The 13,143-nt window shown below is 38.3% G+C and overlaps 1 protein-coding gene across 1 annotated transcript; it reads right to left on the reverse strand.

The window, feature by feature from the left end:
• Nucleotides 1-5,419: 5,419 nt before the first annotated feature.
• On the reverse strand, nucleotides 5,420-7,178 carry LOC107894658 (uncharacterized). The gene is made up of 3 exons (XM_016819913.1): nucleotides 6,761-7,178; nucleotides 5,726-6,600; nucleotides 5,420-5,629 (listed from the first exon to the last, which is right to left on the reverse strand). The coding sequence occupies exons 1-3, from the start codon at nucleotides 7,176-7,178 to the stop codon at nucleotides 5,420-5,422; spliced, it is 1,503 nt and encodes a 500-aa protein (XP_016675402.1).
• Between the last annotated feature and the right edge of the window lie 5,965 nt (nucleotides 7,179-13,143).

Here is a 13,143-nt window from a genome sequence, read left to right on the forward strand (position 1 = left end):
TGTAAGCACAAAGATGCTAAATCATCTTGGATCTGCTTCAGTATAAACATCTGAAGGTGAGATCTGCTATGTATCTTCTCCTCGTTGAAGTGGAGATGCTAGACTTCGATTTGCTCTCTGACAATACAGAGATGCCAAATCAGCTATGTCTTCGATTTGCTCCTTGTAAGCACAAGGATACCAAATCATTTTGGATCTTGCTTCAATCTAATCATCTGAAGGCCAGATCTGCTATGTGTCTGCCCTTCGTCGAAGTGGAGATGCCAGACTTCGATTTGCTCTCTGCCAATACAGAGATGCCAAATCATCATAGATTTGCTTCATCGTAAACACGTGAAAGCCAAATCAGCTATGTCTTCTATTCGCTCATTGTAAGCACAAGGATGCCAAATCATCTTGGATCTGCTTTAGCATAAACATCTGAAGGTGAGATCTACTATGCTGCGGCCTATTACCCTACTGTTTAGGGGATTAAAGCGCGCCATCCTGTAGAATGATTATGCCTGATAATTAGGATGCTATGCTCGAAGTGAGTCGAATGTTCCTAATTAAACATGTTATGATGCAAAATGTTGTGCACATGACCCTTATCCTAGACGTCATCACTCATTCCTTCTTTTGTAAAGTATCATTCTTGCTCAGCTTGTAGGCTGTTCCCTTCCTCCAATGCTACTATCCACAATCTTTCCTTAAAATTGAATCATTGGTTTTGTCTATTTTCCTTTTAGATTGGAAGAAATTCCTCGAGTTCCTTTATCCTTTACTTACGTGAATTTCTCGAACAATTGTCCTGTTTTAGTTTCTTGTATCATTTAGAAATTCCAGAGTAATGCCTAAAACTTCATTTGTGAACATATTTAGTTCATCTATCATTATTTCAATGCAACATACTTAAAGAATAATGGAAGATGAATAAACTTTATTGGATTAGAATAAATTATCGAAAAGATACAAATGAAATTAATTTGTAAGCCTATCTTTAAGAAGAAATAGAATCTAAAGATAGCAAGCAGGATAAAAGTTAGGTGCCCAAGATATCACCGCTTGAGTGTCTATACACCAGTTCCATGAAGTCTTTCTTGAGTTCAACATGTGTTTAAAAGATCCAAAGTATTTTGCTGATGCCCCAATATGCAACGTGCTTCGCTTTTTTGTTGGATTAAATATAGCAAGATTACCATGTACTTTTCAAAATTTGAGCTGCCCTTTCAGGTTTTCAATTCAAAACCCCTTTGGTCACAAGGTGCCCTTTGCGGGTTTTCACCTTGGCCTCTCCTTTTTTTTTTGAAATCTCAAGGCGCCCTTTGCAAGTTTTCACCTTGGATTTTCCCTCTTTAGACAAAGTATTTTTTAACTGAGTCTGAATTCACTGGATTGGGTAAACTTTTCCCGTCCATTTCCGTTAGGATCAATGCACCACCGGAGAAAACTTTCTTCACGACATACGGTCCCTCCCAATTCGACATCCATTTTCCCCTAAAGTCCTTTTGAATGGGAATGATCTTTTTCAGCACAAGGTCTCCCTCGTGAAACTCTCTTGGTAGAACTTTCTTATCATAAGCTCACATTCTTCGCTTCTGATACATTTGACCATGACGGATGGCTCTTAGCCTCTTTTCCTCAATTAAGTTTAGCTGGTCATATCGGGATTGAACCCACTCAGCTTCATCTAACCTTACTTCCGTCAAAATTCGAAGAGAAGGTATTTCTACTTCAATAGGTAATACTGCTTCCATCCCATAAACTAGCGAGAATGGAGTTGCCCCAGTAGAGGTTCTGACAGATGTTCGATAGGCAAGGAGTGCAAACGGTAATTTCTCATGCCAATCTCTATAAGTCTCGGTCATCTTCCGCACTATTTTCTTAATGTTCTTGTTAGCGGCCTCCACTGCCCCATTCATTTTTGGACGATAGGGAGAAGAATTGTGATGTTTGATCTTGAACTGGTCACAAACCTCTGCTATCATTTTGTTGTTTAAGTTCAATGCATTGTCAGATATGATCTTCTCAGGCATCCCATACCAACAAATGATCTTTTTCTTCAAGAATCGACTCACAGCCGACTTAGTAACATTCGCATAAGAGGCAGCCCATACCCACTTTGTAAAGTAATCAATTACCACGAAGATAAACTGATGTCCATTCGAAGCTTTCGGTAATATTGATCCAATAACATCCATGCCCTACATGGCAAAAGGCCATGGAGAAGTCATAACATGCAAAGGTGAAGGTGGAACATGAATTTTGTCCTCATAAATCTGACACTTATGGCATTTCTTGGTATAGTTGATACAGTCCCCTTTCATAGTGGCCCAATAATAGCCAAACCTCATGATTTGCCTTGCCATAGTGAACCCATTTGCATGCGTCCCACATACACCTTCATGAACTTCTTCTAAAATTAGCTTAGCTTCCACAATATCAACACATCTCAAAAGTACTTGGTCTTTCCGTCTCTTGTACAGGATATCTCCGTCTAAGACATAGTCGCAAGCTAACCTCCTCAAAGTTCGTTTGTCATTTTCGCTGGCCTATTTAGGGTATTTACGATCTCTCACATATCGCAATATATCTTGATACCAGGGGTTACTGTCATTTCCTTTCTTCTCAATGTTACAACAATGAGCTGGAGCCTCGTAGACACTCATTTGAATTGGTTTTATCTCTTCCTCTTTATTTGCCCTGATCATTGAGGCCAAGATTGCTAAAGCACCTGCCATCTAATTTTTGTCTTGTTGGAGATAATTGAAGGTGATGTCATCAAACTCCTCAAGTAACCCCAAAACTACTTTTCGATAATTGATCAATTTAGGGTCCCTTGTCTCCCATTCACCTCTAATCTGATAAACTACCAACGCAGAATCTCCATATACTTCTAGGGTTTTTATACCTCGCTCTCTAGCTGCTTGAAGTCCCATGAAACATGCTTCATACTCAGCCATATTGTTCGTGCAATCAAAGTCCAACTTGCACGTGAAAGGGTAATGATCGCCATTCGGGGATACCAAGACTACCCCAATTCCATTTCCGACTGCATTAGAAGCCCCATCAAAATTTAAATTCCAAGGAGAATCCTCGGTCATTGCTATGCACATTAACTCCTCATTTGGAAAATCAAAGTTCAATGGCTCATAATCCTCTAGAGCCCTACTGGCCAAAAAGTCTGCTACTGCACTTCCTTTTATAGCCTTCTAACTTATGTAGACTATATCAAACTCTGAAAGCAAAATTTTCCATCTCGCCATTCTCCCATTTAGAGCCGTTGACTCCATCATATATTTCAATGGATCAAGTTTTGAGATGAGCCAAGTGGTATGGTATAGCATGTACTGTCTTAATCTCTGAGTTGTCCAAATTAGCGTACAACACAACTTTTCAATCGGTGGATATCTCATCTCACAGTCAGTGAATTTCTTATTGAGATAATAAATTGCCTTCTCCTTTTTCCCTGACTCATCATGCTGGCCAAGCACACATCCCATGGAATTACTAAACATTGACAAGTACAGTATCAACGGTTTATCTGGGCTTGGTGGAGATAATACCGGAGCATTCAACAAATACTGCTTGACCTTTTCAAAAGCATTCTGGCACTCCTCATCCCAAGTGCCCTGATTGTGCTTTCTGAGGAGACGAAAGATAAAATCGCATTTCTCGGTCAGTTGTGAAATGAACCGAGCGATGTAATTCAATCTTCCTAAGAATCCTCGAACTTCCTTCTGAGTGCGTGGTGGAGGTAGCTCTCGTATAGCTCTGACCTTGTCTGAGTCGACTTCGATTCCCTTTTCACTAACCACGAAGCCTAATAACTTTCCCGATCTGGCTCTGAAGGTACACTTTGCTGGATTGAGCTTCAACTGAAATTTTCTCAATCTCAAGAACAATCTTCTCAAGACCTCAATGTGCTCTTTTTCTGTATGCGACTTGGCAATCATATCATCAACGTATACCTCAATATCCTTATGCATCATGTCATGGAATAAGTTTACCATGGCCTATTGGTATGTTGCACCTGCGTTCTTTAGTCCAAACGACATTACTTTGTAGCAAAATGTGCCCCATAAGGTTATGAAGGTGGTTTTATCCATGTCCTCTGGATGCATATTTATCTGATTATATCCTGAGAAACCATCCATGAAGGAAAACAATGAATATCCTACTGTATTGTCCACCAAAGTGTCTATGTGTGGCAGAGGGAAATTATCTTTGGGGCTAGCTTTATTTAAATCTCTGTAATCAACACACATTCGTACCTTCCTATCTTTCTTAGAAACTGGTACAATGTTAGCTACCCATTCGGAGTATTTTACTTCTTGCAAGAATCCTGCATCGAACTGCTTCTTGACTTCATCCTTTATTTTCAGAACAATATCTGGCCTCATTCTTCGCAGCTTCTGTTGGACTGGCTTACAATCCTGTCTTATTAGAAGACAATGTACTACAATATCGATACTCAATCCGGGCATATCCTAATATGACCAGGCGAAGATATCCTTGAAATCTCGAAGCAACTCAACCAGATCATGCCTTATGTCCTCGGTAATTAGGGTTCCAATTTTCAACTCCTTCCCTTCCTCTAGGGCTATATTCTCTATTGCCTCTTTCTCATGTGGCATGATTTGTTTCTCCTCCTACTTTACCATTCTTAACAGATCGAGAGATACGTCACAATCTTGAACATCTTCAAAATCCTGAGGTTCCTCTAAACACATGTCTTGCTCGCAAGAGAAATCAGGAGTTACAATATCAGTGCTCATATCATTGATATCTAAGGACCTGTGGAGGTATGAAAGAATATACAAAGAATGAATGAATCTAAGAATGATTGTTTATGTGCTATGAATAAAAGAATAAGAATGTCCAGAATTCAAAGGAATATTGGTCGATAAAAATGAAACAATACTCGTTTAAATTGATAAAATTTATGTTTTATTGAAATAATTATAGATGAACATAGGCCTATTTTCACAAATATAATCCTACTACTCCTAGGCCCTAAAGTAACAGACATGTTTCGAGAATTACTCTGAAAAATTTCTAAAGACTACAGGAAGGTCCTCCACAGTCCAATTATTCAGAGAGCTCCCCGGTTTGTAAGGGCGAATGCCCTCGAGGCTTCCTTGCTCCGATCCCTCATTGTGTACAGCATTAACTTGATGACTTTCTTCTATCAATAATCCTCCCAACTTAAAGGATTTGGATATAGGTGAGAATGTCATTGGTTCCCGCACCACTTCTCCTCCATTCAAACGCGCCTTTCTTCTCGCTTGGCGCTTTTCAATTTCCTGCCTCTTGTGCTTGTGGTCTGGCTTGAAGCCCAAGCCAAAACGATCCTTCTTCTCAACCAGTTTTGGGATCTGAATCTCACCTTGCAATTGTTTTCCTAGTCCTTTTCCTAGCAATGCTCCTTTCCCCATAATCATTTGCAGGCTATCCTAGTGGATCTAGACATTTTGGGTACCGGCATCTTATTTCCTTCCAAAATGAAAGTGACATTAATGATTTCTAAAGAGCAAAAAGAACACTCGATAGCCTCTTCACTTGTCTCGACATAAGGAACCTTGCTGGTGACTGTCGCTATGATGTCCTCCTCCGCATTGATGGTTATTAAGCGTCCCTCTTTCACTAACTTCAATTTTTAGTGTAATGAGGAAGGCATCGCTCCTGCCGAGTGTATCCATGGTCTCTCCAACAAACAATTATAGGAGGGCTTGATATCTATCACCAAGAAATTGACTTCATATGTATTTGGCCCAATCTCCAGAGGGATGTCAATTCGTCCCATCACTTTTCTTTCAGTTCCATCAAAGGCTCTCACCACATTGTGACATGTCTTCATATGCGAACTATCGATGGGTAATCTATTTAATGTGGATAATGGAAAGACGTTCAAAGCAGACCCATTATCAACGAGTACACTTAGGAGTGTGTATCCTTTGCACCGAGTAGTGATGTGCAGGGCTTTGGTTAACCCTATGCCCCCGGGTGGAATTTCATCATCATTGAAGTAGATGAAATTGTCAGCACTAATGTTGTTTACCAACCGGTCCAGCTTGTTGACGGATATGTCATGGGTGACATATGTTTCGTTAAGCACCTTTAACAATGCATCCTGATGCACCTCAGAACTCAGGAGTAGGGCTAACCCTGATATACGAGCCAAATGCTTACGCAACTGCTCGACCACGCTATACTCGCTATGCTTAAGGAATTTTAGAAACTCCTTAGCCTCTTCCTCCTTCATTGGCTCATTGATGGGTACTTCAATTTCTTTCTCCCTCTCAACCTCAACGCCTTTTGTCTTTATGGGCTCTACTCTGTTGCCCCCCGTATCATAACGTTTCCCACTCCGCGTATGGGAACCTTCATTTTGCACATCTCTAGATGCGCTGGCTATACTCTCCCCCTCAGGTATTGTTACACTGCAAGCATAACTCCATGGCACCCTCTTGTCATCCTTGTAAGGGAAAGGATTGGGTTTATGGATGATAACCCTAGGCCCAGTTTGCACCCCCACTTCATTATTCCCCGGTAAGGAAATGATAATCCAAGGCCAGTGGGTTTCTTGCCGTTCATTTCCAAGTGCACATATTTGTCTTTCTCCAGAACTACCCAAAAAAAATCTGTAGCTCTTTGTTAATCATAAGGCCTTGCACCATGGCCTTGAACTTCTCACAATTTTGGATCACATGACCCATCTCTCCATGGAATTCGTAATAATTTTCTATTCCTCTTCTACTTTTTCCAGAGGTCAACATACCTCTCTTCACCATCTCCTCCCATATTACTTTCATTGGTGTCTTCACCTCCACAACATCTTCTTTGACTTTTCCTTCCCTTGTTTCGTCGATGGCATTCACTCCTTGATTGCCATGATCTGGTAATAGATTTTTAGTACTAGGGGTATTGTCGAATTTCACAACCTCCATCTTGATAAGCCTCTCCACAACCTTCTTGAATCCGGTACAGTTTTCAATCAAATGCCCCGATATTCTCGCGTGATATTCGCATTTAGCATTGGCGTCATACCATTTGGGGAGCGGTGGCTGCAGTGGTTTCAAGTGGAATGGAGCGATGGCATGTGAATCATATAAGCTTTGATAAAGCTCACGATACGTTACAAGGATGGCGTGAATTGTATCCTCTCCGAATTCTGTCTTATACCCGATTCCTGTCATTGAGTACTTTGTTGCTCTGCTTTGGGTTGACCAATTGTGACTGCTCTCGAGTTGTGGCTATTCACCTCGTTGTCCTTTCTCCTTGGGGAAGATCTTTTAGCCACTTCCCCCTCGATTTTATCGCCCCTCACGGTATTCTCAATCATCTCACCTGCCATAACTATATCCGCAAAACTTTTCGTGGTACTTCCAATCATATGAGTGATGAATGGTGCCTTCAAAGTGTTGATAAATAACATGGTGGTCTCTTTTTCCAACAATGGTGGTTGTACTTGCATTGCCACCTCCCTCCATCGTTGTGCATATTGCCTAAAACTTTCATTAGGCTTTTTCTCCATGTTTTGGAGTGTGATCCTATCTGGCGTCATATCAGTCACATGGTTGTACTGTTGCATGAAGGCCTGTGCCAGATCTCTCCATGAACTGATTCTTGCACGGTTCAACTGATTGTACCATCTAGCTGCTGCTCTTACTAAGCTGTCTTGAAAATAATAGATCATAGTTGATCATTGTTCACATATCCAGTCATTCTCCTATAAAACATTGTTATGTGTGCCTCTGGACAAGTAGTCCCGTTGTACTTTTCACACTCTGGCATCTTAAATTTATGAGGAAGCACCAAATCTAGGACCAAACTTAAGTCTTTGGCATCAATCCCATGATGATTGCCAATGCCTTCCAAAACCCTAAACTTCTCCTCTAACCACCTGCAACGATCTTCTAATTATTTCGCGGATTCAGTTGCCATTCTTTCCTTCTCCATCAAATCCAGATCAGTAGTGATAGGGTTGATCAAGCTATCACCCAAATTATTTACCAAACCAGATGGGAAATTTACTGGGATTCAAACATCAACCGGCCCATGTTGAGGCCTCACGATGACAGATGGCCTTCTTGGATGTACCTTTGTTTGCAGTGGCACATGAGGCGGAGTAAAACCCGGAGGAGGACCGTCATTCTCCTCTTCAGTGATCGCCATGGGCGCTTTTCCTTTATCAGTGGCCCTCAGCAGCTGAGCCATTTCAGCCATCATGTTCCTCTGAGCCTCTAGCATTTGCTCCCTCATTTCATTCTGCATTTTGGCCAACTGTTTTTGCATTCGGTCTTGCATATCTTTTTGTAATTGCTCGAACCTTTGATCCATACTCTTAGTTTTAGTGCGAGTACCGTGAGGATGTGTGATTTCCAGATTTTCCTTTCTACCTTTGGAAGTAAACTTTAACTAATTAGGGTCCTTCTATAACTTTGAATGCAAACGATGTGATGAAATGCTATGAGATGAAAATGCATGAATGCAAAAAGGATATCGATTCTGGTTCAACTTCATTTAGAAAATTTTATTTAGAAAAAGAATATCTTTATATACAAGAGGATTACAAATACACTTTCACCTTAAGGCCCAAAGTTTTAACTCTATATAATAAAAGGGCTAACTCTCGTCCTATATCCGACGACGATGAATACATCAGCTCGAATTGCCAAGTCTTGTACATATTCAGCAACCTCTCGAATCTGGGCTATAGCCTCACCAATGACATGATCCCTTTCTCTAACTTGTCCTCTAGCCTGATGAAGCTCTCCCTTCAGATAATCTTTTTGCACCTTGAGCTGCTCAACCCGGAGTTCACCGCCATGCAATGCCACTTCTAAATCCTCAACCTTGCTTTTGAGCTCCTTTAGCTCGACCGTAGAATTATGGTTTTGGTGCCAACGTAGGGATCTTCCAAGCTCAGCTACCTTAGTCTTTAACCCTTTATTCTCTTCCTCTAATGCCAAATTATGCACCTGCATCTCTTGGAATTTTCTCTCCCAATACTCGGCTCTAGCCTTTTCCTCTTTGACCTCTTTCTGCAACTGATCTGAAGATCCTCCTACTCTCACTCTCCTCAAGGATACTTGTGCCCTTTTGTAATGCTCCTTTAGATCATTTTGATATTCCTCAATCTTTCTCTTTTCTTTCCTCTCTTTCTTGACCTCTATCTTTTGAACGTCGACGTCCAAGCTTAAGTATATCTTTTCTTCTTCGAGCTTTGCTACCCTCTTCTCAAACTCCAAGCTCTTTCTCTCGAACTCCTGCTTCATAATTTCTAACTCTGAGGGCATTACTTGTAAATATTCCTCTATCGGTCGAGCCCCTTCCATGCTTGGCTTAGGAATGTTATCATTAACCCTTCTGCCTCTCCATTCAACGTATTCCGGTATGGTTGCAAGGCTAATAGCTACTCCTTTTAACGGACAATTCTTTTTCCAAGCACTAGAAACTTTACTAACTTTCCTCTTGTAATCGGCTCCTCTGTATACGAACTCACTTTGCGCTAACCCCTGAGTCGCTGGTACGAATTGTCTCATTCCATGCTGCCTCAGCACGAGCAAAGGGGCATAACCAATGGCACCCCAAATTCCCAGCAGGGGGACCCAATCAAAACTGCCGCATCGGTACAGAACCTCACCAGGAGTCATCCACGGAGCCCGCCGCTCAACATCTTTCAACTGGAGGTTCTGAAGTAGTGCCATCCAATTTTTTTCTGGAACATCAACTCTCCCAGTTGAAGCTACTATGTCCCTCAACGGTGAATAATCCTCGAAGAAGACCCGACAAATAACACTATCTATCAACCGGAAATGATTGTAAAACCAAGCCAAAAGTAACTGAGCACATCCTATAAACCTGCCAGCACCAGCCCTCCTACATGCACCTAAAGATCTGAATGTCTTCGCCAAAATTGCAAGGACGGAAGTGACCTTTTTACTGAGTCGATGAAAAAGATCCGTGGTTGCCTCATCCACATATCCCAAAGCCCTAGGGAAAACCATAAGTCCATCCAAACTTAAGGCAAAAACATCTACCTTCTTCGTCTCATCAGGGTGTGTCAGATTCAGATCTTTCAAAGCGTCCCACGAAATGCACTTGCTCTCACCTTTCTCTTTAATTCTGGCTGCGATCCATTGCTTTCTCATCCCCGTAATAATCATCATTTTTTTTAAAAGGTAGGGACACAAGCAGCTCGAGAATAGATCCTATCGTTCTGAAATCTGGGACAACGAAGTAAGGCAGTGTACTCCTCCACAGTAGGTACCAAGTCTACTTCCCCAAAAGTAAAACAACTGTACGCCGGGTTCCAAAACTGAGCAAGGGCTCGGAACAAGCGCTCATCTACCTGAACATCGAGCAAGTAAGGTAAGTCTCCGTAACTATCGTAGAATAACTGTTTAGTCTCATTGCCCCACTGATCCCAAATTTCCCTAAGCTCTTGGAGATTATTCTGTGTAACTCTAATACGAGTATAATCTGATAGCTCCGACACATATCCCATAGTTATACTGTCCCCCTTTTCTAGTTGAGTTTGCTCAGACCATCTATGGACGTTAGCGTTGCCCTCCACTCTATCAAGAAGTCCGTTCTCCATAATAAAACTTCTTAACTTAGAAACTGACCGTGAATTGATACCTTTGTAAATGCAAAATTACATGCGAACAAAAGAAAAGAAATAGTTAGTATCACATGATATCAATAAATCTCAACGATAATTTATAAGGGTAATATCTAAAGTTTAACTCTAACCAAATTGGGCTATTACGGTTTTTCTATATGAGGTTGGTTCTAAAGTTTGAGGTACCTGAAGCAGTAGATTCCTCGATTCTCACTCATTATAGGCTCATTTGAATTGAGTTCAGTTCAGAGGAACACATTTCCCTATGGCTACACGGAGATGAAAATCTCACGAAACCATAGGTACGGATGTATCCCGAAAGTGAGCCACTATCCTGCACGGAGGCGAAAACCTCACGAAGGCGTAGCTTCTCACTCCCACTTAAGGGTGTGACCACAACGGTCATGCAAATGCAATACGTATCAGAATATAGCAACACATGCAATAATACAAACACATGTAATGCAAAGAGGATTAAATTTTAAAATTTTTAATTTCCGACATTAAGACAAGAGATAATCAATTACACGGCTTGACTCTCTTTTTAATCCCCATTGGAGTTGCCAAGCTGTCGAAACCATTTTTAAATCGTAGAATTAGGAAAATGGGAATCGACTTTAAAAAAACGAAAACGAGAGTCGCCACCAATCTTTTTAGGTGTGATTGGATCACCTTATAAAATGTTTTGTTTTAAAACATTAATTTTGGTCTACGAAAGTCGAGAAAACGGATTCGAGAGTCGGTTACGTACGAGGAAGGGTTAGCACCCTCGTAACGCCCAAAAAATTGGTACCTAATTGATTATCAAGTGTCTTTAATGTCGGAAATTTAAAATTTTTAAGATGTAATCCTCTTTAAAATATTTTTGATTTTTGTAAATTGGAGTTCACTCGTATCAAAGTATTGACACTAAGTTAGCTTTTTAGAAATCCCTATCTTGAAACAACAAGACGCTACATCCAGTAAGTTAGGACATATTGCTTTGTAATTCCAAGACAGTTGCTCACATTTTGAAAACCGTTAAAAACTTAGAAGGGTACTTGATTATTCGAACTCAACGAGAAAAGTCTCAACCCAATAAGTTAGGACACTACTTTCACGAAATTTCCAAACACCAAGCATTGCCTTTATATTTTTTTGAAAACTTTGGAGCCTTATTCTTTTTTTTAAAAAAAAATGATGCGTGAGTAATTGTATTGTATTATAAATCATACATAGTAGCATATTATTGTAGTAGGTAAATAATACATGCACTTAAACAAAATGATGGCAATAATATAAAGGTCGTGCATTAAATACATACATATAAAAATAATATATATAGCAATATTAACATTATGCATACAAAGATATATATATAGCATGTATTGAGAATGAATAAACAAAACGTACAAACATACAAAGTAATAATTAAATAATGCATGATATACAAAAAAGTAATAATTAAATAATGCATGACATACAAAAAAAAGTAATACAATATCAATGTACATGTCCATGAAATGTAATATCAAATAATAAATATAAAACAACATATAACATATGATATATGCAATATTTATATATATAAAATGAAATGAGTTATTGTTAACAAAATATACATATAATACAAATAAAGACATAATATTTAATAATAATCTTAAAATAGTATTTGCTATATAATATATAAAACATAATAACAAAATATTTATAAAAGAATAATAATTATATATAAAAGATATTGGGTTTAAAAAATATATATAAAATAAAAGTATGTAAAAGAATTTATAAAATAACACATAATATAAAAATATCATTTTAAAATAATACATAATAAATAAATAATTAATAATTTAATATGTGTATAATATGAGTTAAAAATATAATTTAATTTACAAATTTTAGAATTTTAAATAATGTAATGAATGATATAAATATAAATAATATAATAGATAATATAAAAAAAGTAATATAAAAATACAATAAATGTTATATAATAAAATATAATTTAAATATATAGGAAATAAGAAATATAATATATATAATATAAAATAACGAAAATATATATGTAAGAAAAATATATAAATAATTAATAATATATAATATAATAATAATATAAAAATAATGATGTAAAATAATAATAATAATTTGTGAAAAATAATATATAATAAATAATAATATAATAAAATCATATTATAATGTATAATGTAAAAGTAAGGTAAAAAAAGGACAAATATCAATATATAAATATATATAATAAAAAATAAATAAATATAGGACTAAATTTAAAGTTCAGCAAAATTATGGGGCGAATTTAAAAGAAATAAAACTGAATTAAGGCCTTAATTAAAACACGCGTAAAACAAAGGGACTCATTGGGAAAATTTCCCTATTCCCAAAACGACTGCGTTTTAAACTTAGACTTAAAATAGCTACTTCAGGGATTAAATCACAACTGAGACAAAACATTAAGGTTAAATCATAAATAAAAAAACTTAATCGCAAACACAAAAAGGGTGGAGGGACTGATTGGGTAATTAACCCAATTCTAAAAA

Source organism: Gossypium hirsutum, chromosome A13, assembly GCF_007990345.1.
Source record: "Gossypium hirsutum isolate 1008001.06 chromosome A13, Gossypium_hirsutum_v2.1, whole genome shotgun sequence".
NCBI classification, from domain to species: domain Eukaryota; kingdom Viridiplantae; phylum Streptophyta; class Magnoliopsida; order Malvales; family Malvaceae; genus Gossypium; species Gossypium hirsutum.

Coding starts and splice junctions, on each gene's coding strand:
- LOC107894658 (XM_016819913.1), bottom strand. CDS start 7,178: ATGACAGGAATCGGGTATAAGACAGAATTCGGAGAGGATACAATTCAC. Junction 6,601..6,760: donor GGAGGAGATGGTGAAGAGAG/GTATGTTGACCT, acceptor GTAGTTCTGGAG/AAAGACAAATATGTGCACTT. Junction 5,630..5,725: donor CATATGAAGTCAATTTCTTG/GTGATAGATATC, acceptor TAAAAATTGAAG/TTAGTGAAAGAGGGACGCTT.